Source organism: Harmonia axyridis, chromosome 4, assembly GCF_914767665.1.
Source record: "Harmonia axyridis chromosome 4, icHarAxyr1.1, whole genome shotgun sequence".
Taxonomy (NCBI): Eukaryota; Metazoa; Arthropoda; class Insecta; order Coleoptera; family Coccinellidae; genus Harmonia; species Harmonia axyridis.
The window spans coordinates 18,031,472-18,058,198 of record NC_059504.1 but is presented as its reverse complement, the minus strand read 5'-3'; the positions used below and the strand labels follow the sequence as shown (position 1 = coordinate 18,058,198).

The window sequence follows — 26,727 nt, the reverse complement described above, 5'->3', positions numbered from 1 at the left end:
TCATTCATCGCCTGTTTATGTACGAGGGGAGTAAGATAATAATGTTTCTTTTCTAGCCAACTGCCACCCTTCTTGTGAAGTTGATCTTCAAAATATCTTATTATAATGAACTTTTGGAATCAACAAACTTACTTAAACAAACAGCTTTAGGTACAATAATCGTGTTGAATTTGATCGTAATATAAAGTTTGCAGTACATTATTCTGTATTTTTTTTCTGAGGATTTATTGGGCAATAATAATACTGAAATGTAAGAAATTATTTGTTGAAATAACTTTTTCTTGTTAATTTTCTACTAACACTTTCAACTATAAAACAGAAATATAATGGGAAATAGGAAATATTGTTGCTCTGGTTTTAAATGATAGACTAGATCATTTAGTAAAAAACAATTCATTCAATAAATCGGATCTAACATTTATAACAAACATTAAAATTTGAATATGTGGAAATCATTATCATGGAGACATCGTAAAAATTGAACTCTATATGACTAATATCACATTTGATATAGTGAATTGTAAACTAAAATGTTGGAAATATCCAAGGAATAATGAAAAGAAAATTGTAGCATTATTCTTTTGTATGTATTTCCTATCATGAATATGGAATGCGTACCTAGATGGAATAAACTTCTGAGGCAGTTTTTGAGTAATTATACCGGCAACGGTTACAAAATAAGAAATTAATCAAGGGCGTAGATCTTTTTTTCTTCTTGGAGGGGGGGTGGTGTAATCGAAAATAATTTTTTGACGACAACGTTTACTTATATCTGTAATGTGGGAAAATGAGGTTTGATAACGAAATTTGAAACTAATTACACGAAATAATTTTTTTATTACCAATTCGATTGTTCTTATCTTATACTAGGTGTTCCTGAATTGGAATTACGAAAGAAAATGAGAGATTCCTTGGATAATTTTAAGAATAAAATGTCCAATATACATGATCCCCCAAACGCTTTGTCTTCGAGATACAGGGTTTCTTGCAGTCCTACTTCTTTGTGATGCTTAACCGGTTTATCGAATCTTCATTAAATTTAGCTACAGAGTTAGTAAATAAGTACAAAAACTTAAAATTATTTATTTATCACAGCTACCTAACTGGATCTTTACTTTATAGTACTAGTGGTTCACCACAAAATAGTTCTGGAGGAAAAAAACCGGGCACCCTTCCAGAAAAAATTCACCCTGTAGATTTGCACACAAAATTAACATATCACATGATGAAAATTTTATATTGGAATATCTAGCCAATTCAAGTTAAATATCTTGTGATATGAGAGTAAAACTTGAACTTTAACATTCCTAACAAAGCGCTTGCGGACTCATGTTGAAATGATCCGAGAAATCTGTCATTTTCATTTGTACCTCCAATTTAGGTACAACCTGTAGATATAGTCAATTCAAAACTGTTGTCTTCACAAATAAATTGCAATTTAAATGAAACACAATAAATTGTAAAACACAAACCAGACAATTTTTAATGCTAATTACTCAGTTTAGTTCTTTGATAACTACAGTATTGAAATGTTGTGACGAGAATGATACAAAGAGCGAAAACAACGGGTAAGTGTACACCGATGACGAATACAAAAATCACAGATGGCAAATAAGGGGCGATGTCGAGAAAGCGAATAGATAAAGAAAAATAATAAACCTCAGACATAGACGAGCTCGTAGTGCAATAAAAGTACTCATCTTGAAAGCGATAATAAACCCATACACACGTAAGGGGGTCCAATTTTTTACTGACGTGTCGATTTTAAAAGAAAGTAAAATGAGTATTGGTTAATTTTATGGAAAAATTTTTTGTTCTTCATCTTTGCGAGATTTCCCAAATTTCATATTTTGGAAATCTTGAGGGGGGAGGGGGGTAATTACTCCCAGTACCCCCCCCCATTTCTACGCCCTTGTGCTTAATATGTATTATTATATGTACTCGTTTAAAATTAATCTTCACACAAATGATAATACGTATAGCTCACAAATAAGTTTTATTAAAATACTCGTGTTTCTACTGATTGCATTTTCTTTTCTTCTTTCTTCTGGAGGTAATGAAAATTTCCATGAAAATGCCATACAAATATGTCGTTGGTCGCTTCAAAAGTCGCTAATGTTTTTGATACTTTTTCAATAGTGAATGTATTTCTAGACATCTTACTAGAGACAACAATCTTGTCTCTGATCTTACTCACAAAGGTTGGGTATTTGAAATATTTGATCAAAATATTCGGCAATCATAGAACCACGAGTTTTTTATTCCATGATTTATAACCAATTTAATAGATGATTTAGATATTGACTAGTAGATACCGTAAAAAAGTTATTCTTTGGAATATTTGGAATGCTATCCAAGAGTATTCTACAATTTTTCACTTAATATAAGAGAAAAGTTCAAAATGTGAATGAATTCAATGATTACATACAGGGTGAGTGTTTGATTTGTACACACACATATTTTAATAGTAGATTCCTTGAGAAACCCTTATTTTCTTTACCATTTTTCCCGATTCGGCTCGGTTGAAAAAATACAGGCTATAGAAAATACATAACAAAGAAAATTTTTCAGATATATCTCTCAAATAGTTCCATCGAAGGAGATTATATTTGAAATATAGTTTCTCATTGATATGATGAATCTTTTCTCAATACAAAATTTCATGAAAAATTTTCTACTTTCTTCATTATGTCCATTACATTCTATAAAAATGGCAATAATTTTGAACCCAACCGTTTAAAGTGATTTGAATGGTCAACAATGTATATTTGACCTTTTTGAAAAATAAGAGTATTCCTCATATTTTCTCGTATAATGCGCCGTTTTTAAGTAATTTGTTCATAAAAAAATTTATCTGTTAAATTCAAAAAATTGGGTACTTTGGCTAAATGCAACTCAGTTTTTTTTTATATAGTAGCTCATGTTCCAAGTTAAAGTGCTATATTTTATTGTTGGAAAAACTTTAATGTGCAGGTTTCCAGGGGTGGCATAGGTTGTTATTAAAATTCAAATGGCTTTATCTTTTCTTTTTTTCTAGGCCGAAATGTTGAAATGAATAATCTACTGATGAAATATATGTACAAGTCAAAGACTCACCCTGTATATTCAATCTAAGATTTACTAAGGTATCTATTTAAACAATGCTTCTGGTGTTGATATTTCATTGTCCTTCAAGTATCAAAAATTTCTAATTAATAACTTGCCCTTAGCTTAGCGTTACCTTTTTCGTCAGAAAGTATATTTTTATAGAAACGTATTCTCCTAAAATTGTGATCATAATTTACTTTCGATATCAGACTTGTTTTTATTGTCATCTACGAAACCCCCGTTGTGATAACTTTGATCCGCCTTCTTATTACGAAGGACATTGTTATCTAGCTTTATTTTACCAGCGAAATGATTGGTAATGTCATGAAGTGTTTTACCCTCAGTCTCTGGCAGAGTAAAAAATAATACGACGAGTCCAATGAAACTCATAGAACTGAAAAACCAAAAAGTGCCTGGCACTGTCAAACTCGAGACCATAGACAAGAAAATCTTGTTACATATGAACCCGAATATATAAAAGCTGGTTGCTGAAATACCGGAAGCTATCGATCTAGTCTCGTTAGGAAAAATTTCAGCAGTCAGAATCCACGGTAACACCCTTATTCCCATGTGCGACGAAAAAGCGGAAAGTATGAAAAGAATCATAGGAAACCAAGCCTTCACACCGGTGGTCTCCATTTCTATAACGTGCGATGTTATGTTGGAGATTGACGCATTGTTGTTGGACCCTATCAAAGTTGTGATGTGGGAGGAATGAGCGTAGGTTCCTATTACCAAGAAACACAAGGCAGTCCCTCCAAGAGAAACAAAAGTAAGCAGTCTTTTACCGAAGTGATGCACCAATGAAACGCAGGTTATGCAACCTAACACTTCAACAACTCCCAACAAAGCAGTAGCGTGATATTTGTCTATGGGTGCCTTGAAAGACGAGAAAATACTGACTGCGTATGTTTGAAGTGGAGATGAGCCGTTGAAATGAGATAGAAAGAATATGTAGGATACCAATAGGTAAGGTACGACGAAGTTTCTTTTCGTGAACAGTTTAACAGTTTCTAATTTGGTTCGTTTCCTGATTTCCGAGTTGCTGGTTTTTTCATTAGCAGCTTCATGGTCTACAGAGATGTTGGTGGTACCGTTGTCTGCTTGGAACCCTTGGTTTCCGATGCCTTTACTGGTCTGGACTTGTTGGAAGAGTTCTTTGTATTCCTCGTCGACGTCTTCGATGGAGACCCAACCCCTCAACCAGGCCAGGCTTTCTTTTGCTTCGGCATACCTTTTTTTCGATAGCAACCAAAGAGGTGTCTCTGGTACCAAGAAGAGGAGGCAGAAGGGTATTATTGGTACGAAAGCGCTGACTAAGGCTACGGTTCGCCAATTTAAAAATGTTGCCAGGATGAATTGTATCATGGCTCCCCCTATAACAGACATGGAACTCGTTGAGGATAGTATTCCCCTCAAGTGTGGTTGAGTAACTTCAGCGACGTATGTGAGGACCTGAAAAAGGTATTTCTTGAAATATTGTAGGAATTTTATGAAAGTATTTGATATTTGTTGATTTGGGAATAGTGCTTTACCTTACAAAAGTCAAATGGTAAAGGTGCTACGATATGAAAACATTTAATTATGTGATGCTTTCAAAATATTCATCATTTTTCTGTAAAAATTTTCTTGGGAAAACGAATAATTATGTATAAATATTGCAAAATGAAAAAAAAATAGTGCCAGAAAACAAATAACTAATGTTTTTAATATGTTCAAAAACGCCACCAGATTTTTTCTATAAGGTGTAGTAAAAAGAAATCCATAATTTTTTTCATGAAAAACAAGGCTTTAATTACCATAGTTAGAATGATGCGATTTAGGTCAAATATGCGCCGTTTTGTTCGATAATTTGTTGCAATTTTGAATGTTATGTCATTATGCCTCTCTCATAAAGCCAATTGCCTATCGGCAAAAATTGGGACATCCGATTTTCACAAGCCTCTGTTGAAGCGGATTTGTCACCAGTAAAATTGTTTGCCATGGACAGGAATTGATCACTCGGTGCCAGGTCCGAAGTAAGGTGAATGTACGATAACCTCCCAACCAAGCTCCCAGAGCTTCTTACTAGTCACTATCGATGTGTGTGGCCTGGCGTTTTCCTGATGGAATATAATTCCTCTCCTATTGGCCAAATGTGACCTCTTCTGGGTGATTGTTGACAGTACAGTTCCGAGTTAACAGTTGCGCCGTAGGAGAACAGTTCGTAGTAGATAATTCCTTGCCAACTCCACCAAACACACAACAAATACTTCCTGGTCGTCAATCCCAGCTTGGCCACCGTTTCCGCTGGCTCACCGCGTTTCGACCACTACCGTTTTTGCTTGACGTTGTCGTAAGTGATCGACTTTTCGTCACCTGTTACTAATCGCTTCTAAAATGGGCCGATTTTGTCGCGATTCAGCAACGATTCGCAGATGGAAATTCGGTCCATGAGTTTTTTTGCGTCAACTCGTGTGGTTCCCATACATCGAGTTTCTTCTTGAGACCAGCCTTATGCAAATGGTTACAAATGGTTTTTTTGTGCAGTATTAAGCTCTTAGCTCTTAGGTAATTGAAACAGTGCTTTAATGACGGTCGTACTAAACAATGTCCAATATTTTATAGAAATTCTCGCCAATTAGCCTTCCAGGGCGAGGTGCATCTTCGACATCGAAATTACCGGAACGTAATTGACAAAACCAAAATAGCGCGTGATAAGATGTTACAGTATCAGGACTATGAATACTATTGACATTTTCAGCCGCCTGACTTGCATTTTCGTCTTTATCGGAGAAGAAATGTAAAATATACCGTATTTTCTCTTTTTTGGTTTCCGTTTTTGACCCGCGCTCAAACTAAACTGAGTCAACTTATCACAAAACTGTCAGAGAAGATTTTATAGTACGAAATCTCATCTTTCTAACGCCATCTAGTGGAACCCGATCGGTCTTAAACAATGTGAGATACAGATAACTATTGGAAAAATAAGTTTTTAGTTTACTAAACCTGAATCAGCTCTAGTTTGTGAGATACAGCTTAATTGGTGTTAGTTCTGATACTAGTCAAAAGTAAAAAAATAAATATCTCTTTAACGGCCAAAATAGATATTAACTATTCAAAATTAGAAACTTATTGGCCACGTATATACCTGAATCAAAATAACCTGGTATTCTGTAACAATATAAAAGGCCCAAAAATAAGTTCCACAGAATTCATCCAGACGTTGGCATTTTTGTATCAACAGTTCAAACTGTTGTTATTCTAAACCCTTTTCTGAACTTTAGTATTGCTTATATTGATGTCTACCTAGATGTATTTTTTTTTCTGAGAGTTTATTGGTTTAGAACTTCTCTCTAATCATTTGTGTAATAATAACAATTATGGGCAATTCGTATTGGTTTGAAAATAGTAAACTTACTCCTGAGGATACGAAATATGCCTTTAGGACAGCAGAGCCAGAAATGAACACTGATGGATTAAGAGAAATTGGATTTCAAGTGATGTCATGATTCAAGGAGAAAAAAAAGGATCAACGAAGCTCTGATTTGGAGAGAAAGAAAATTATTTGCGTCTTTGCATATTGAGTAGAAGCTGATGAACAATTCGTGAAAGCTTTGTTTTGGATTTATAACTGCAAATTTTGAAATATACTGCTCCACAAAAGTTAGGGATCTTGTATTCAATCGTTTTGAAAAGTATGTAATCTTCAAGAAAATCGCTGTAAAATCATTTAAAACTCAATAACAACTTGAATCGATCCAATAAAAATCAGTATGAGACATTTCGTCCATCTGGTCGCCTTTTTTCTGTAGTTTGGTTCTTTGCATATGCTTCATGATTTTGAAATGGAGGCTCAGGATCGTTTCATCATTGTTTCGGCGAGAAGAAACCCTACATCTACGTGTAGAATGCTACGAATACTCTTCTAAATGCAGATGGGGTCCAAGTTTCCATCGAAACCATCAGACGACGTTTGAGAGAGGTGGATCTAGGTTCTAGACGTCTATTAAGAGGAATTCTATTAACACGTGACCATAAGCGTCAAATCATATCAATTGGAAGTAGTGTCCTTTTCATTGATGAATCCAGATATGGACGATTTTCAGATTCTCGAAGAATAAGGGTATGGACAATCCCATGCATACCTTGCAATCGTCGCTATGTCCAAGAAGTCCATCCATTCCGAGGGGGTAGTGTTATGGTATGGGCCGGGATATGTTTCAACGGGTGCACAGATCTACACATTTGTCCTGGAAATATGACACTATAGGGAGCATGTCATTGACAATGTTGTGCCAAATTTTCATGCTGCTATGGGTGAAACTTTTCAGTTTCTAGACGATAATGCTAGACCACACCGTGCAGCCATAGTTGAGAATGCGCGCGAGGAGCTTGGTATTCCACATTTACCAATACCTCCGCAATCACCAGATTTGAATTGCATAGAACATGTATGGGATATGCTCCAAAGAAGATTAGATAATCATCAACCTACCCCAGAATCCTTAAATGATCTGAGAGAGCTTCTGCCCCGTTTATGGAACCAAATTCCACAAGAAATGTTCAATAACCTCGTGTGTAGTATGCAAAGAAGATGTCAAGCTGTTATTGATGCCCGCGGAGGCCATACGTTGTATTGATAGCCTTAAAATGCTTGAATTCTCTGAGAATAAAATTTCGTTTTTTTACTCGATTTTTCTTAACCACCCTGTATACGCTGCAGACCTACAGGCTTAAATTAACTTTATTTCCTGCAACTTGAAATCATGTTAATATGAATTTTCATCACAAAAATCTCATTTGAACTATATTTTTTTGCAATTTAAGTCAATATCCCTAACTCATGTGGAGCAGTTTATTTTCTCAAGATTTACTTACGGGTGCCTCCATTAGACCTCCACCGAGTCCTGTTAAGATGAGAGCTAGAAATATGTGCCATATCTCTGATGAGAAGTAGAATAACAACCAGGCAGCAACAAAAGGTATGTTAATGAGTTGCATTGACCTTCTACGTCCAAGAGGTTGCGTAACTATTCCGGACACGAAACAGCCGAATGGTACACAAATCAGGCCTATGGATCCTGAAATGTAGAAAGTAATATCAGAATATGATACACATAATAGTAATTTACGTAACAAGTCCGGAAAATAGGGTTTTTTTGGACGAATAGACGCTTACGCTCGTCCTGGAAGTCTGTGAGTCCAAAAAAACCATTTTCGGGCGTGTTGCGTACAATATTTTTTCGGCAACCATGTAAAATAACACTATCGCTGCTGCTTTCCATATTTTATTGCGATTGCGATCGAAAAACTTGCAAATTTTTGACAACTAATTTCATATAAACTGTCAGCCGTTATCTCGGTTGCTATGGATTCTATGATTCTTTTTCGGCTTAGTTCGGGTAGTACGTACTTTCCGGACTAGGCCGGGAAATGCTACTTTCTCAGAGAAAAAGCGTCCCGGAAGTGAGCACTTCCCGGACGGTTGCCGAAAAAAAAAATTCCAGATTTGCCGCCTTAAAATTTTCAGGTTGATATTCGCCCTTTCAATTATTTCTATAGTTGTGAGAGTTTTGTTATTATTTTTCATGTAATTAATTGAATAAAGACCTTTATTATTATTATTATTTTCTGGCTCCAACAACACCGTGCCAAAGAAGTAAATCGTCAATAATTCTTGTACGAAGAATCAGTAAGGAAAATCCTCGCAGCCGTTGATTTTTAATTTCAAAAGCGGTTCATCCAGTGCTTTTTTGAATTTGATTATATTTCACCCCTCACGCCTCGCATACCTCTACTTAATTTTTTCAATTAGGAATATATGGTGATTTGATTACTTCTTCAACGATGTAGCTAAAAGTAGAATTGGTTGTGCCGTTTTCCATTAAAAAATTAGGAAATAATTTGCAATTTGTGATTAGAGAGTAACTGCAATCAGACCATTATTCTTTTACTAATTATTATCAAGGGCGTAGATCTTATTTTTTTCTTGGGGTGGGTAATCGAAAAAATGTTTTTTTATGACATTGTTTACTCATATCTATATAATGTGAGAAAAAGAGGTATGATGACGAAGTTTGAATCAAATCACTCGAAATAACTCTTTGTTATTACCAAATCGATTGTTGTTATCTTTTACTGGGTGTTCCTGAATATTGTTACAAATGAAAATGAGAGATTTCTTGCATAATTTCAAAAATAAAATGACCCATAAACATGAGCCCGCAAACGCTTTGTTTTCGAGATACAGAGTGTTTCTTGTAGTCTTACTTTTTTGTAATGATTCACTCGAGGTTTCACCCGAGGCTTCACCAGTTTATCGAATCTTTATTAATCTTCGCCACAGAGTTGTTAAATAAGTAGCAAAACTTATAATTAGTTTATTTATAATAGCTACCTAACTGGATTCTCATAATAATTTGGATTTTCCTGAGAATTACTATATGGAGTTGTTTGAATTTTTTTCTCGAAATCGATTGCAGATACGACTAAATTTCAACAAACCAAAAAGTGTAGTACTGAACCAGAGTTTCTTATTGAATTTTTCTAAACTACCAGTGGTTCACAAAAAACATAATTCTGGAGGAAAGAAGCGGGCACCCTTCCAGAAAAAATTCTCCCTGTAGATTTGCATTCAGAATTAGAATATCACATGATGAAAACTTTAAATTGGAATACATATTTCTTTTTTTTCTTGAAATGATCCGATAAATCTGTCATTTTCATTTGTACCTCCAATTTGGGAACATCCTGTATATATAGGCAAATGAAAGCTGATGTCTTCACAAATAAATTGCAATTTGAATGAAACAATAAAATGTAAAACACAGTCCAGACAATTTTTTGATGCGAATTACTCAGTTCAGTTCTTTGATACCTACAGAATTGAAATTTTGTAACGAGAATGATAAAAAAACTGAAAACAACGTGTAGGTAAGTGTATACCGATGACGAATGCAAAAATTACAGATGGCAAATAAGTTGGTTCCAAGATGGTGCGCCTCCGCATTATGGACTTGAAGTGAGGAGGTATCTTGATGGCACATTTCCTGAGAAATGGATTGGTAGGACAGGATTAGTTGAATGGCCACCCCGACCTCCAGATTTGAACCCTCTCGACTATTTTCTGTGGGTCCATTTGAAGAGTATTGTTTACCAAAATCGGCCAGATAATTTGGAAGACCTGCATTTTATAATTCAGAGAGAAACGGAAAGAATACCTGTTGCTGTGTTGAATAATTCATTGAGGAGTTTCGAAGAACGGCTCTCACATTGTCAAGCAGTCTTCGGTGCTCAATTCGAACATTCACTACATCAAAACTATTTTCCATACTTGATTGTTTTTTAACGTTTAAATAAAAAAAAAAGGGCGCAACCAATTTTCCTTTCATTGGAACCGTTGAGAAGGTAATCAAATTACCTTTCATTTGATATATCACAATCCATATATTCCTATTTGACAAAATTAAGCAGAGGGATGCGAGGCTTAAGGGGTGAGAAATATCAAATTCAAAAAGCATACGATAAATTTTTTTTGAAACTAAAAATAGACGAGTGCGAGGATTCTCCTTAATAATTCTTCGTACAAGAATTACTTACTTTTTTGGCATGCTGTATATAATATACCCTATTATTTTCCTTTTCCATAGTTTTTTTCTTCAATTTAAAAAATATTAAATTCAATGAAAAATTCAGATTATATATCCTAGTGACTTGTGTATTGTATCTTGGCAGTTGGTGTGACTGATTGACAGATTACGGAATTTGGATATGAATCCTACATTTCGAATTTTGAAATAATTTACAATTAAGCATTATATTCGTGAATTATGTCTGACAAAATCGATTTAACACCACCAGAATTAAGAGAAATTGCGATTAATGTTGCAAATCATTTCATTATATCCAAATTATATTATATTGACAATTATTGACGTCTGTTGAAATTTGATGGTATTGGAAGTCAGTATAGACAACCACAAAACGAAAAATATAACTGAAAACGATGCTGTAATGAGTTCATTGCAGCACTGTTTTTAGAACTGTAATGAACTCATTACGATACTGAAATAGAGAATAGTTATTTATAATACAAGTGCAGAAGGCATTGATATTCTTCCACGAGTATTAAATTTTAAAATCATTAAAAAAGTTGAACATTTTTAAAAATCTTTGAAAGTTAAAATTTTACGCACCAACCCAAGAAAGTCCTTCGTCATCCAGTGAAAAAGGTTCATCCTTGTTGCTTTTGGACAATGCTGGTATGAGCAAGGTTGGAAAGCCAAAAGTCATTCCATATCCAAGTAGAACAACATTTTTTACTGATACTGCAAGTATTTGGGATAGGGAAGATCTCCATGCCAAAGATTTTGCTTGTTTATTCCCTCTGAAATCAAAATCGTATCAGTCCAATGACGTGATCAAAGTTGCTAGTTGAAATATAATTAAATTGATACAATCCAAAATAAAAGGCGTATGAAAAACAATTTCAAAACTGAATACCTACTCTATCGATGTGAAATAATCTGATACATTAGTAGTCATTAACATTTTCGCCACACTCAAAGATAGTAAAAAAAAAGGTTAAACGATAGGCAAATCGAAAAAAGCCAATTTTACATATAAATGCTAAAGAATTGGTCATAAAATATTTTATTGTGGTTGTGTCAATTTTGAGCAGAACTTTTTTTGCAAATTGTTAGTTTACTTTGGTCAATTTTCACCTGGTTTTTCTGATAAATTATGGTATTGCGTGATCAATTGGAATTTCTACTGTTTCTACAGCATAATGACATTTACATAGAATAGGTCAGATGTTTAAACAAATAGCGAAGATCCGTTTCATTGTGCAAATAGCACTTGATGATACCGTATGTATCACAACCGTGTTGCATTTCTCAATATAATAGAGATTATTCATTAGTTTTTATGGATAAAGAACTAAATTGAATTTTTTTCTGCGTTTCGAAAAACTTGAAAGATAAATAACCATTCTGAGTACAATAGAGCGATTTATTATTTATAATTTTAAGGTGGCTATAAGGAATGCTGAAATCAAAGAAAGAATTGAACTTGTTGATTCGATTCTTTCGCATAATAATGGCAATTTATAATTCATTTTATGCAATAACGATCAAGATTCTAGATTATACTCGTTACAACAATAAACTAAGTCATTGTTCTCAAATGCAGATAACATTATCGAATAATTCTTTGTGAACTGAAATACCAAATTTGCAGTAAACCAGAGGTAATAATCACTTGATGGTTGTTGCGAATTATCATTATCCTTAACGCTGTAATTGATCTCACGTGTTTGTCAAAAACCAAGACAATTGTGGTGAATACATCGATTAACAAACAGGTGATAGATACTGCAAGAGAATATAATATATGGGAAATTTGCCATAATCTTGAATTGCATTTGTATGAAGACTAGAGTAAAACTACTATTATATGTATATAATCGGGAAATAAATCTGATCAATCAGAGCAATTATTGTATCAATTAATAAAAATTTTTGGGAATAATTCTTGTTATCAGTTATTTACCAAAATAATATTTACTATGTGTACATTAGTGTACTTGGAATTCAAATATCTACTAGAAATTCAATATCAATAATTCTGAGTTTTCTGTAATGATACTAAATACAAATAGATATCAAATATTTTGTGAATCTCACGGTAAACAATTTTGCCTTCAATTTCAATTTGTGTATCAATTTTTTTGGAAAAAGTAGCATGCTGTTGTATAGTCTATTGCAACATAAATAGTTTCAGCTAAATAAACTAGTAATCATTATAACAAAAAGGTTTTTGTGGAAGTATATGTTGGATTTTAGAAAAGCAATTCTAAGTTTGGTGCTAAGATTGGTGTTTATATAAGTTGTAGTAAAAAGAAAAAACCATTATTTTTGCACGAAAAACAAGGCATTTGATTTGAGTCAAATATGCGCCGTTTTGTTCAACTTGTGTGGTACCCATACATCGAGTTTCTCCTTGATATCAGTCTTATGCAAATAGTTACAAATGTTTTTTTTTAATATTAAGGATAATTGAAACAGCGTTTACTTGACGGTCGGACTTGACAAAGTCTATTATTTTATCGAAATTTTCGACAATTAGCCTTCCAGTGCATGGTGCATCTTTGACATCGACACTACCGCAACGGAATTGACTAAACCAAAATTGCGCGTGATTGGATGTTACAGTATCAGTACCATATACACTATTTACATTTTCAACCGCTTGGCTTGCATTTTCGCCTTTATCGAAGAAAAACTGTAAAATATAGGTTATTTTCTCTTTGTTAACGTCCATCTTTGACCCGCGTTCAAACTAAACTGAGTCAACTTATCACAAAACTCTCAAAGAAGATTTCATAGTACGAAATCTCAACTTTCTGACGCCATTCGTGGAACGCGATCTGACATATACAATGCGAGATATAGATAACTGAAGACATCTATTGGAAAAATAATTTATTTCTTTTTACTACACCTGCTAGCACGACCAGAACTATAGAAAATCAAAGAAGAATATCGACAAAGAAAAATAAGAAAGCACTGACTTGAAGTTGGGAGTTTATTGATGCGCCAATTGCACTTCGATATACCTACCTATATATAGCTCTGTGGCCTCCAAGAGCGCAATTGCCGCATGAATAAACAAATGCTCAAGAACGCTGACTTCACGCCAGTACTTTTACCAGTATATTCTAGAAATACTGATAATACGGACATTACATTTATTGGTGGTATTTTTCAATAAATTTCCTTATTTTGTACAAATGCTATTGCATATATTTTTATGTACGCAAATTAAAAAGAAAGATAATACACAAATTTTCCTATGGTTTATGGAATAACAAAAACTCATATCGTGTTTACATTTATGTCAATCAGATATTATAATTAGAAACTATAAATGGTTGGTATCTGATTAAGTTGGGGCAAACAACTCTTAATATAAAAGAGTTTACTTATGGGAATACTGTCCAATGAATTTATAAAACCTTATCGGTATCATTTGTAGTTGAGAAAGAGGTGACATGTCGGTTTCATTGACAAACTAAGAATAATCACATCATTCGTATTTCTCAATTTATACTGTGGTTTTGATGTCTATTATTTTCAAGGAAAGATTTGGAAATCTCACAAAATATCTCAAGTTATTGAAAAAATATTATAATAAATATAACCAGAATGATATTTTCTCAATTGAAAAACAAAGATTCAAACAACGATTCTGAACATTTATTACTGAGAATAAAAAACCAATAATTTGGCCAATTATAAACTTTCAAAAAAACTATGTAGGTAATTGATTGAATATAAAGGAGTTGACTGTGCGTTATCTCTAGAAAGTTTATATTACCTTCATTTTATTTTTCGAATAAAGTATTGGGAATCGAAGCAAAAACTTGCTAGAAATATAGGTATATTTTTAATTTTGACAAACTGAATTCAGATAATTGATAAAAACTTGTAGGTACTCGGATTCAGCATAAAAATGGAAAGTTAACATAGTCAAAACAATTATTTGTATCTTGATCATAATACAACTACTATATGTAGAGTTGAAATTTCGATAACATAGGTTCACGCACTTAATAATCATGAACTTCATTCATAAATTCATAAAACTGCATATCATCCTAATTGTTTATTTATCATCTCAGTATTTTTCAAGCATATCCAATGCACGAGTCTTCTCAGAATATCGGTCAGATTCAATGGCCTTTATCGAAAACACAATGAAATTTACAACTTAATTGTTTTGCAAAACTTGATGATGAATTCGTTGGAAAGTTTTAAGAAATGTTATTGCCATATTAGAAAGAAATACGTGAAACTGTTTGTACATCACTGCAAATAACACATAAGTGAACTTAGGAACTATATACCTAGTGTATAAAATGAGGAAAGGACTGACACTGGCTTGAAGTCAGGAGCTTGTGCGATTTCATATAATTTTTTCACGAAATCGTCGAAATCACACAATGAATAAATACAAAACTAAGCCGCACATTGACATACCTTGAAAATAAAATAACATGGTTATTCAACATAATGTCATTGATTTTGAATGAAATCGAACTTTTCATTGAAATTCCCTTTTTTTTTGAGAAATTAATGTTGCATCTGAGATATCAAAATTGAAAAAAAATCTAGGTACCAATACCTAATACCATTCTTTCGAAAGTTTTCATGAACGTAAGCTCCACTATTTAACAACTGATTTCTGAATTTCAGATGAATCGGATAGGCATTCGAAGAAAAGTTTCACATTCAACAGATTTTGTTCATTAATGTGTTCTTAATTATACAGGGTGTTTCCTAAACATGCGGCAAAAATTTAGGGGGTTGTTCCTTGGACTATTTTAAGCATGTTTTGTCCTTGGATGATTTTTGAAAAACCTCTTTGTTTCGAAGATACAGGGCGAACAACATTTTTCATATTTTTAAAATTAATAATAGTTTAAATAAAAATGCGTACCGCACTGTGTTTACTAAGTAGGTACAATTTATTTTTAAATTTGTTTAACAACATTCCAATTACTAAAAACCCTTAGATTATTTCCTATGGGGCCATCTAAAATCATTAGTTTATACCACTCCAGTAGAAAATGTGGAAGACTTGCGAAATCGGATCATTGCTGGGTGTGACTTAGGCCCGGTGCACACATCCGACTTTTGCAGTTACGACACCGTTGCTGTGTCGTACTTGCGGCCTGTTGTACAAAGAATCAAATGGGAGCATGCACACTACCCGCCGTGCCGTTGCGACGTCGTAACTGCCATCATGCGGGCTGTGGTACAAAGAATCAAATGGGAGCATGCACACTAGCGTACGACACCGCAACGGTGTCGCAACTGTAAATGTCGGATGTGTGCACCGGGGCTTAATAAGAAATGATCCTGGTGTTTTTGAAAGGGTTCGGCAGTCAATGAGGAGAAGATTGGATGCTTGTATGCTGGCTAGAGGTGGTCATTTTCAACAGTTTTTGTAGGTTGAGTTGAATTTTCATGTAATTTTTCATGATAAAATGTTATTATCTGAAATTTTGTTTCCCCTATATCTTCGAAACAAATAGGTTTTTCAAAAATCATCAAAGGACAAAATATTCTTAGAATAGTCCAAGGAACAACCCCCTGAATTTTTGCCGCATGTTTAGGAAACACCCTGTATATTAGCATTCAATCAATTTTGTGCATTCTCTGGTCAAAATGGAAAATTATTAATTATTTGAATGAATTTAGACCGAAGCGTGATAAAGAACGAGAAAAAAAAATAATCAGTTAGTTACTATATCTCCCTGATCTCGGATGAAATATCCAAAAAAAAAATTGAACCATGACAGTTATATAGATGATTCTTTCTGGAACATGTGATGATTTTCTAACGAAAGAGGAGAAATGATACGAGATAACCGACATTTTTTATAAGCTTTTTATTTACTCAACAATTTTTTTTCAACGAAGAGATAAATGACATTGAGTTCCAAATAGATACTGTAATTCTATATTTTGTGGCATGTAGGTATTTGTGCCGACTAACTGAATAATTGTATTCCATAATTATTGAACTTCGAAGGCACATATTGAAAGTATAGATTTCCAATTTGTGCAAAATTAAAAAACGTTGATCATTACTGAAATATGAAATGAAGGAAGTAATAGACAAAAAACATATGACAACATTGACGTGAAGTCCTGATCTTTTGGGCGCTCGTTAATTCCTGCGTCAATTCCGCCACAAAATAGTTATTAGGTATATTGGTGGTCTCCAACGGTGTAAATGGCGTATGAATGACGAGCGCCCAAAAGCTCCTAATTTAACGTCAGAGCTTTCCTATTCTTTATTATCTCGAATTGAGATGAATATCGTACAATTTAGTTTCTATTGCATGAGAAGTATTCATATACAGACTCGGGAGAATATACACCATCATTGTTTGTTAATACCTAACAGTTAAGAGGTATTTCAAGGTTTCTTCATGAAATGAATTCATAAGAAAACTGCTTCGATCTGAGAATAATCTTAGTATGTTCAAAATGAATATGAACTTCAGTTCCCACAGCTCAAGAAGTAATAAAATGGTAAAACTGATTACCTTGCGTGGAATTTTTACCTTCTCATTCTATAATATACCACGCCACTGTCCATTCAATATTATAACATATCGGCTTCACATAAAAGAGCTTGTTATCGAAACCAATTAGGTAATCCATTTATTCAATAATAATTTGATAGTACGTTGAAGGCGATCAACCCGAAAATTTGTATCTGTCTGTTTTTATCTTCACTGAAAAACGCAGTAAATTTCGCATAAAACTTTATTATTTCCATATTGAATGGAATAATATTCAAAATTTCTAGTAGAAAATGTAATAAGAGTAACAATCAAAAAATAATGAAGACCTAAAATTGTAAATTCAATCACGTGGCTTTTCTTGTATCAGTCAAACTTTGGTACCCATTCATTTCCCCTCTGGGGCTCGCTCCTACAATGACAAAACTGTATGTTGTATATTCACTTCATCTTCTTTCTTTTTTCGAAGCAAATATGTACAGGGCAGAACTGTACAATGTTCGATTATTTTTTCATGGAATTATGATGATTTAACCTCTTTCGTAATAATTTTTGGTAGGTTTTTCTTCACGAATATTTTAAAAATACATTAGTGCTTTGTACAAAGTAAATATCATCAATTTTTTTGCGGAACAAAAAAATTACCAAAGAAATTTTTTTCATTCGCAAATTGAAAATATTTACTTTCTTCCATGTAGATTATTGTTTAAGGCAATTATGTGAAAACCCCATGAATATTGTTGATTTGTGAGAAGCAATATCTCTAATTTCATTTTGAAATAAGCAGCCACGTGGTGGTGTTCCCTCTTAAGGGTTTTCCAATGAGATATTAACGATGGAAAACGATATCAGCCAAATGCCCCTACGGTTGCAGCACCTTAATCAATCAATCCTTATCATTTTCACAAAATTTTCCATAACAAATTCCGGGATTCCCCATTTGCAGATGTAGGTATGTCCTCGATAACTTCACGAATTTCATATTCAAGGTGATGAAGCGATTGTGATAAATTGACATAGCTCTTATCTTTCACGTTGCAACAAGGAAAAAAGTCCAATGGTGTTAAATCACAAAATCTCAGTGTCCAATAGTGATTACCTCTTCGAGAAAAAACACGACCAGGAAATTTTTGGTACGCAATTGTTTATATGCTTGAATAGCACGTATCAACGTTTTGTTTAAAATGAACGTCGTATATATCAATAACTTCCAATTCAAGCCTAATTTTCAAGATTGACGAGGAATCGACAAATCTGGGTTCACGTCAACACTAAAAGGCCCAGTTTCACCAAAGAGCACTTGATCCCAGATTGATTAAACTCCGCTTGTTACTAAAGCAGGCTTAACAGTGTTTTCTGTTTCACCATGCATCAACCCGTCCGAAGATGATCGCGATTAACCAAATCGCGATTAAATAGTCAAACCATTTGGCAACGTTGTGAACAAGAAGTTATATAGTGTTCTGTATCGTATTAGCAGTGATGACCACCATTGGCGCTAGGTGTCAGGTGTCATTCATTCATAACTCATAACATTTCAAAACATTTGTCTTCTTGTAAACAAAAAACAAAGTTAATTTTTGCCGAAAATGTCGAGTGATGTGCTTCGAAATGTCGGAAACTTGCAGAAGTTAAAAAGAAATTATCCCATTTCACAAAACCACACATTCTGGAAAAAAAAACTATATAAGTAATTTTATTAACTTATTTATTTTTATTAATAAGTTTAACTACTTCTTAAATAATATTTCAATCAAACATATCAATAAATTATTCTTTGCAATAAATTTCATAAAACACAAAAACAAAGTTTACGTGTATTTTAAATAGGAAATATTGAGCCTATACATATAGTCATATTTTGATAAAATTGACCCAAAAATTAGAAATTTCCGAAAAAATAATTACCTACATAGAGTTCCATACTGATAAATAATTATAAAAGTTTAATGAGTCTTCTTGATGAAGGATATTTAATATAAATCAAATAATTTGACAACTTTGTGTCTAATCCTTCACAATAATATATCTGTATGATATATTCAGTTTATTTTTGTCTTGGAATATATTCCAATTCTAAAAATGACAAATTTAATAATCAACCAAAAGAAAAATTCAAAATGACTAAAACTGTTATGTTAATTTAGTTGTTCAATTTATTAACCGTTTACTCAATTTGTACAGTTTTAGTCATTTTGAATTTTTCTTTTGGTTGATTATTAAATTTGTCATTTTTAGAATTGGAATATATTCCAAGACAAAAATAAACTGAATATATCATACAGATATATTATTGTGAAGGATTAGACACAAAGTTGTCAAATTATTTGATTTATGATAAATAATTATTAAGCTCAACTTGATAGGTTATAATCCTCCGAAAATGGCCGATTAGTGCTAAATCGCGATTGGTCGATTAAATGGCGCTTTGGAGTGTGGTGAAACGCTACATTACATTAATCGTGATCTAAGGCCTCACTTTAGAGCCAAGTCAAGATTAAAGCATTTGGTGAAACTGGGCCTAAGGGCTACAATACATCAGCAATATTCTTGGTTTTTTTTGAGCTACAGACTCGGTTTCGATACTTCACATTTCTAACTTGTTCCAACAGCTCAACGTTTTTCACCTGTTTCACTATTGTCGACCGGAAGGTGCTTCACGACGATCCAGAAGTGCTTTAGTTTTGCAACATGTTACTGCAAAACTGTCAGCATTTTTGTAGTTAATTCAAACAATTTCGTTGTTGTTTATTGTTTATCGGTCATTTTTAGTAATGGTGTAGTTTTTTCTTGTCAAATGCCAAAAGAATACAGCTTCTGAATTAGCGGGCTATTCAAAATTAAACCTACTATTGAAAAACCTTTTATTATTTTATGATGATACTGAAAATACAAAATTCGAGGCTTTATAAGCGTTTTTTTTTAATTCACAGAATGGAGTCTACCAATATATGTTTACTACCATCTAATTTTTTGATTTTATACTACACAAAACGTAAACTCAATTGACAACTGAATACATTTGAATGATAGCCTAAGTCGGTAAAATGAAATGATAATAATAATCGAATAAAAAATTCTATGAAATCATTAAAACAACTACATATATTTTTTTAATCTACCGACAAAGAGCTTGTTCAATAAGCTGCAGTGATTACTTCATTGCCGTTATCAAAATGAATGAAAGAAGTGTTCTATTTAATAACCTTGATGTCTGAGTTCATAATTTTCATTTTTGAGTATGGAAATCTGTTTGTTGAATGATGAAGGTAGGTAAATTATCATATAAAATTTTCAAACCATCGTATTTGTTACAAATTTATTGAGGTTGTAGCATCTCATATCAAAAGAAAAATAAATAACTTTCATTTGTGTATTCATTTTTTTATGAGGTCAAGAAATTTTAGCGAAATATTACTCAATCCTATTCGCCAATAAAGAGGATTTGATGTTGATAACCTCATTAGATTCTCCTATATTGCATTAGCGATTCTCGAGAATAAATTACATTCTTGAGCCTCTGATCTAATGACCCAAATGACTGTCATTTTCGAATTTCAGCCGAAAATATTTTTTTCCGATTGAGTTATCTGTTCGAATAAACAAGTTGAATAGCTCTCAAATGGTCCAGCCAAATCTTTATATTTAACTGCTGCGCCACTGTGTTTCCGACTTCTTTCGGATTTGGTTTTCGAAATCATAACATATCGGCTCCTCATAAAGAAGGTCGTTATCGTAGTTTACTAATTGATTTTTTCAAATATCTTGATGATTAATTGAAACTTTGAATGAATTGAGCTCTTTACGAGTCTGGTTGTCAATTTGATGTTTTTGATCAACTGATAAAGGATTTTCCAGGAGGTTTCATTTCGATATAAAAAACGAGAAAATTTTGAAAGACAATGGATGTTCATTTCATTGCGAAGAGGAAGATATGCCATTAATGATATCGGCCAAAAGGCCGCCACTGGTACGGTTGCAGCAATCATTTTCATGAAATTTTCCATGACCAATTCGCACATTTATGGCTGCATGTCCTCGATAAATTCACGAATTCCATCTTTAAGGCCTCGGATCGATTACGGAGTATTGGCATAGACCTTAACTTTCACGTAGCCCAAAGAAAAAGTCTAAAGGTGTTAGATCACAAGATCTCGGTGGCCAATTGTGATCACCTCTACGAGTACGAGATATAAAAAGGCTAAAAAGGCGTTGATTGTGTGGCACGTAGCGCCGTTTTGTTGAAAATAATCGCCATTCACATCAACATATTTTAATTCCGGCCATCAAAAATTATAGACTGCCTATTCACCAAGATCGACGAGGCGAGGATTCGACAAACCTGGGTTTTTGTGAACACTACGAGCTACAGCAGCAAGATTTTCAGTTGTTCTTGAGCTACGCACACGGTGCATATTCTTCACATGACTAACTTGTCCTAATAGCTCAACATTTTCCACTAGTTTCACTAACTATTGCTGGCAGAGAAGGTGCTTCACGACAACCCAAAAGTTTTTTAAATTTGCGAACTGTGACAGCTGCCCAGATAGGGGGCTATGAAAAATTAAACCTCTTATTGGAAAACCCCGTTTCTGAAATAAAATTCCAAACTTCATGCATCATCAAAGCCATAGAAAACTGATCCGACCACGATATTTTGCGTGTTCTATATACAGGGTATTCCAGAATGGAAGGTACAAAGGAAAATGAGAGATTCCTTGGATAATTTGAAGAAAAGAAGTCCTATGAATTTCGGTCCGCAAACGCTTTGTTTTCGAGATACAGGGTCTTTTTTGTAGTTCTACTTTTTTGCGATGAGTAAACCAGTTCATCTAAGCTTCTCTACAGATTGGGAAAATAAGTACGAAAACTTATAAACAATTTATTCATCACAGCTTACTAACTGGATATTCACAATAATTTGGATTTTCTGAGAATTAGTAGGGAATTGTTTCATTCATTTGATTTTTCTCGAAATCGATAGCAGACACGACAAAACTACAAGAAACCAAGAAGTGTAGTACTGGACCAAAGCTTCAATTTACATTTGTCTAAACTACCAGTGATCCAACAAAAAAAGTTTTGCAGAAAAGAAGCGGGCACAGTTCCAAAAAAATATTACCCTGTGGATTTGTATTCAAAATTAGCAAATCATTAGATATAATCTTTTGAATTGGCATATCTATGCCAAATTTAAGTAAAATGTCTTGTGAAGGAAAGGTGCTAAGAGAAAAAAATTGAAAAAAATCAAACTTTAACACCCAGTCGCAAACAGACAATTTGCGGGCCCAAATTCATAGCAGTTTTTTTCTTAAAATGATCCAAGGTATCTGTCATTTTTTATATCTCCAATTCGGTGACACCCTGTACCTATATATAGAATAAGTAGAACTGAGCTTTGTATAAAATATAAAAAATATCGAAAAAAGTGACAACAATAGACCCGACTAGGTTGCAATTTAGTTGTGTGATGTAAAATAATTAGGTATTTTGATATTCAAGCCGAATTTAACAGGATTTTCAATAGAATCAGAAAACTTTTTTTTTTAATTGCAGCTGTTATGATGCACGGGCTTTTCGTGACATTTTTTGGTATGATATTTTCTGGGAAGAAATTCTAATATTCTTGAAATTTTTATTGTTGTTGGAAGAGTAAAATTTGTACAAGTATTTCATTGAAATATTGGGTATTTTATCGATATTCTACTAGAATTATCTATGGTTTCGTTGATGTATTCGGTATAAAATTTTGATGCATTTTGAATACAACATTCACATTCTTCATCTAAGGACAAGATTTCAATTCAATCGCACTAGAAGTTTTCAAATGATCAGGAAATTAATATTTAAGATGATAACTGGATTTTGCACAACCCCATGCAATTGTTTGGGAGCAATCCTGTCTTAGAATTTGAAAAAAAAAAGAATAAAAGCAGGAAGAACCTCAAGATTTCAGTGAATATTTTCAATGGCAGGAGCACAGCATCTCCTTTCGAAAAAAAACAAACTTTCCTAGTTGTATGGTAAACTTTCACCCAAATATCTGTCAGACCTATTAATCAGTAATCACAGAAGATTCCACATAGACGCATATATGCGCAGCAAAATTCAACATTCACCTACCTTAAGTTACCCATAGTCAACACTGAACAACTCTTCGTCACCAAATCACTCAAGAGCAATCACTACAACCCGTTCCCAGGCCAGAATTTGAATGACTTCGATTACCAGTTTTCGAACATTCCCTATCAATCTATAACCATTGTTATCACTTATTGTTTATACCCTCTGGTATACAAATTACTTGGAGATTCCGTTCATTCGCTTTCTACAAATAAAACGCTGTTTATTGTTTTATAAACATTCTGTATACGACGTCGCGAATGTACAGACTTTTCTGAAACCGGTCTACGACTGCTGCAATGGAGGTGTAATCTAACGCGTTTGCAGGTTGATTCGTTGATTTGTTAATTCTTCTTGGAGAATTGCTCTTTTGGTCTATTGAAGGCACGTATTATGTGCTATTATCGAGTTCCGCAATTGTACGTTTCTATGCATGTGTGTCGAGGCTAATTGCAGGATTCGCTTTTTAGAAATTTCGAATTATTTGAACGTTTGATGTTTATACCAGGTGGCCCATCTAAGACGAGGATCTGATTTGAGGGAGCAAATGAAAATATTTTGAATTTTTTTTTTTGTGTTGTAAAGGGTAGTTAGAAGCACAATTCAAAATTATTTTCATTGTTCATTGTTCAAAAACAAAGACATCGACCAAAGTTACACTTTTTTTACTGTAATACCCTGTATATGAATTAAAAAATGGAATCGCAAGCTCTATTAACGAGTTTCTTCAAATCACTTTATCCAGAGCCACCGCCAGACATTTTGGCGCCTCGGCCAAATAAAAATTCGCCGCCCCTTTTTGCCTTATTTATCTGAAGTTGCCTCTATTATTCCTCTCAGGAATCTTATCAATTCCATATGAAATTGTCCTTTCCAACTAAAAACCACATTGTCATTTTTTATCAAAGGACGTTTTGTCGATTTCATCAAAAAAAGTCCTGAATTGTTTAATAGTATGACGCTCTATAAGTCTATAATAAAAAGTCGACGTAGTTCTTAATGGTGCATTTTAGTATCTATTTGTATTTACATAACTAGGGCCACCACCAAACATTTTGGCGCTCCGGCAAAATAAAAATTCGCCGCTCTGCTTTGCATTATTCACCTATTCGATTTCAATAAAATTGTCAATTTTCTATTTTTCTACAAAGATTGCTATTTTCAATAAAAAAAACTTTTGTGTCAAAAAGTATGTATGTCTGACTTGCCCCTACAATTTGGAGCTCGGGCAAAATGTTCGGTATGCCATTCCTGGCAGCGGCCCTGTTCATAACTATAGTTGAGAGCGCCTATTTGATTGCAAAAAAAAATATTTTACTATTGAGAAAAAATTGTTCTGTTAAAAAGTATTTCTTGTTTTATCAACTGTCTTTGGGCCCCTACAATTTGGCACCCCGTCAAAATGTCCGCTTTGCCGGTCCTGGCGGCGGCCCTGGCTTTATCCTTAGATGCACCATTTACGGGAAAGTGGCAGAAATTGAAAATATGGAGATTTTTCAATTGGTAATTAATGAATACGCCGATACAGAACATTTTTATTCGGTAGACATATTAGTTACTTCTATGCAAAAAAAGTTAACTCTGGATTATGCAGAGTGATCATAATTAATATTCAAACATTAACTACAAATAATAGCAAAAAAAATCTTATTTCAAAGGGCACACACTGTTTTTTTTATAATTTATTGAAGGTAAAAATTAATGTCGAAACGAATTTTATTAGGTTTTTCTCAACCTAGACTTTATATTATTAATATTAATTATAATCACTCTATAACATTCAGGTTGAAATTTTTTTTCCTGCATAGAAGTAGCCAATATGTCTACCCAAAAAAACAAGTTATATAACGTCGACATAACTGGTTTCTTCATTGATTACCAATTGCAAAAACCCTATATTTTCAACTTTTCTCCAGTTTCATGTAAATGGTGCCTCTAAGGATGAAGTGATCTGAAGAATCTCATCATTATTTGAGCTTGGTATTCCAGTTTTGAACTCATATAGTATGTGTGTGAAAAAAGTATGTCTTTGTTTTGTGGTCACATTTCAGATTATCTTCACTGTGAACTTATTTTACTCACTATTCTGCTTGCGCATATTGAATGCCCAATCCTTTAATATTTTCTTTTTATCCAGGAAATTTTTTTTTGTCTTCTCGAAATCCAATTGCCGCCATATTTAGTGTTTGTTGGATTTGAAATTTCCAGGTTTATTTTGAACATTACTTTTCTCGAACATATTGAGCATTCACCAAAACACGATATATTAATAACTTTTGAAATAAATATATTTGATAGTTTCCAGTATTGTTTGTGCAAGAGCAAGGCAAACGGTATATCGGAATAAACTTAAAATTTCAGGTGAAAGGTATTCCACCATTTCATCTACTTAGGTTGATAAATGTGAGTTGCATAGTTAGCGGGGCAAATATTCCTACTGATTCTTCTTTTCTTTGCACAATGAATTATTCGTGGAAAACCGAACTGTAATGTCTGTAATAGCTTGTTTTCCAACAAATGTTTCCCTTCTGCTAGTTTTTGCTAAATATAAAGTTTGATATATCAGTTTTTGAATGTAGAAACCCCAGAATTCCACATCAAAATTATAATTTTCACCTTTTTTTCGTATGTAGGACAACTTTTGTGAGCCGATTGTAATTCTATTCCTCTTCAATAATCTTCGGCAACATCATATTTGTCAAACTGACGTACCAACCTATATTCCGCAAGTTTTTTCGATGTTTTGATAGTTATTCTGCTATCTGCGCCAGACATTTTGGCGCACCGGCAAAATAAAATTTCGCCGCCTTGTTTTGCCGTTGTTTTTATCCGGATTTTTTTTCGAAAGAGCTTCTGCTATTTCTCTCAGGCATTATTTCAATTTCATATGGAATCGTCTTTTTCAACTTGAAATCAACTCGTCAAATTTTTCAAAGGAGGTTTTGTCGATTTCATCGAAAAAAGTCCTGAATTTTTTTAAGGTACGATGCTCTATATGTCTATAGTAAAAAGACGACGTTGTCTAAAAGGTGCATTTTAACGCCTATTTGTATTTTCATAACTATATTTGAGAGCGCCTATTTGATTATAAAAAAAAATTGGCTCCTGGAAATTTTATTATTTTTTACTAATAAGGAAACATTTTTGTGTCAAAAAGTTTGTCTTGTTTTATCAACTGACTTTGAGTCCCTACAATTTGGCGCCCCGGCAAAATGTCCGGTTTGCCGGTCATGGCGGCGCCCCTGTCTGCTATTAAGGGAAGAAGAAAAGTCCATACAAATCGGTCTATCAATTTTTTAGTAATAAATAATGTAATTAACCCATTATTGTCTTATGTCTATCTACATTTTGATTTGAAGAATAGTATCGTTATTCTGATTCTGCTTAACCAATTAAAACTTTATTCTCCTTTTCAATAATCTTCAATTTGGGAATGG

General features: G+C 33.4%; 1 protein-coding gene across 1 annotated transcript; it reads right to left on the bottom strand.

The window, feature by feature from the left end:
• Positions 1–374: 374 nt before the first annotated feature.
• On the bottom strand, positions 375–23,593 carry LOC123678472 (facilitated trehalose transporter Tret1-like). The gene is made up of 4 exons (XM_045615507.1): positions 23,291–23,593; positions 11,265–11,455; positions 7,948–8,150; positions 375–4,542 (listed from the first exon to the last, which is right to left on the bottom strand). Exons 1-4 carry the CDS (start codon positions 23,302–23,304, stop codon positions 3,274–3,276), a joined length of 1,677 nt encoding a protein of 558 aa, XP_045471463.1. The 5' UTR covers positions 23,305–23,593; the 3' UTR covers positions 375–3,273.
• Positions 23,594–26,727: the final 3,134 nt, after the last annotated feature.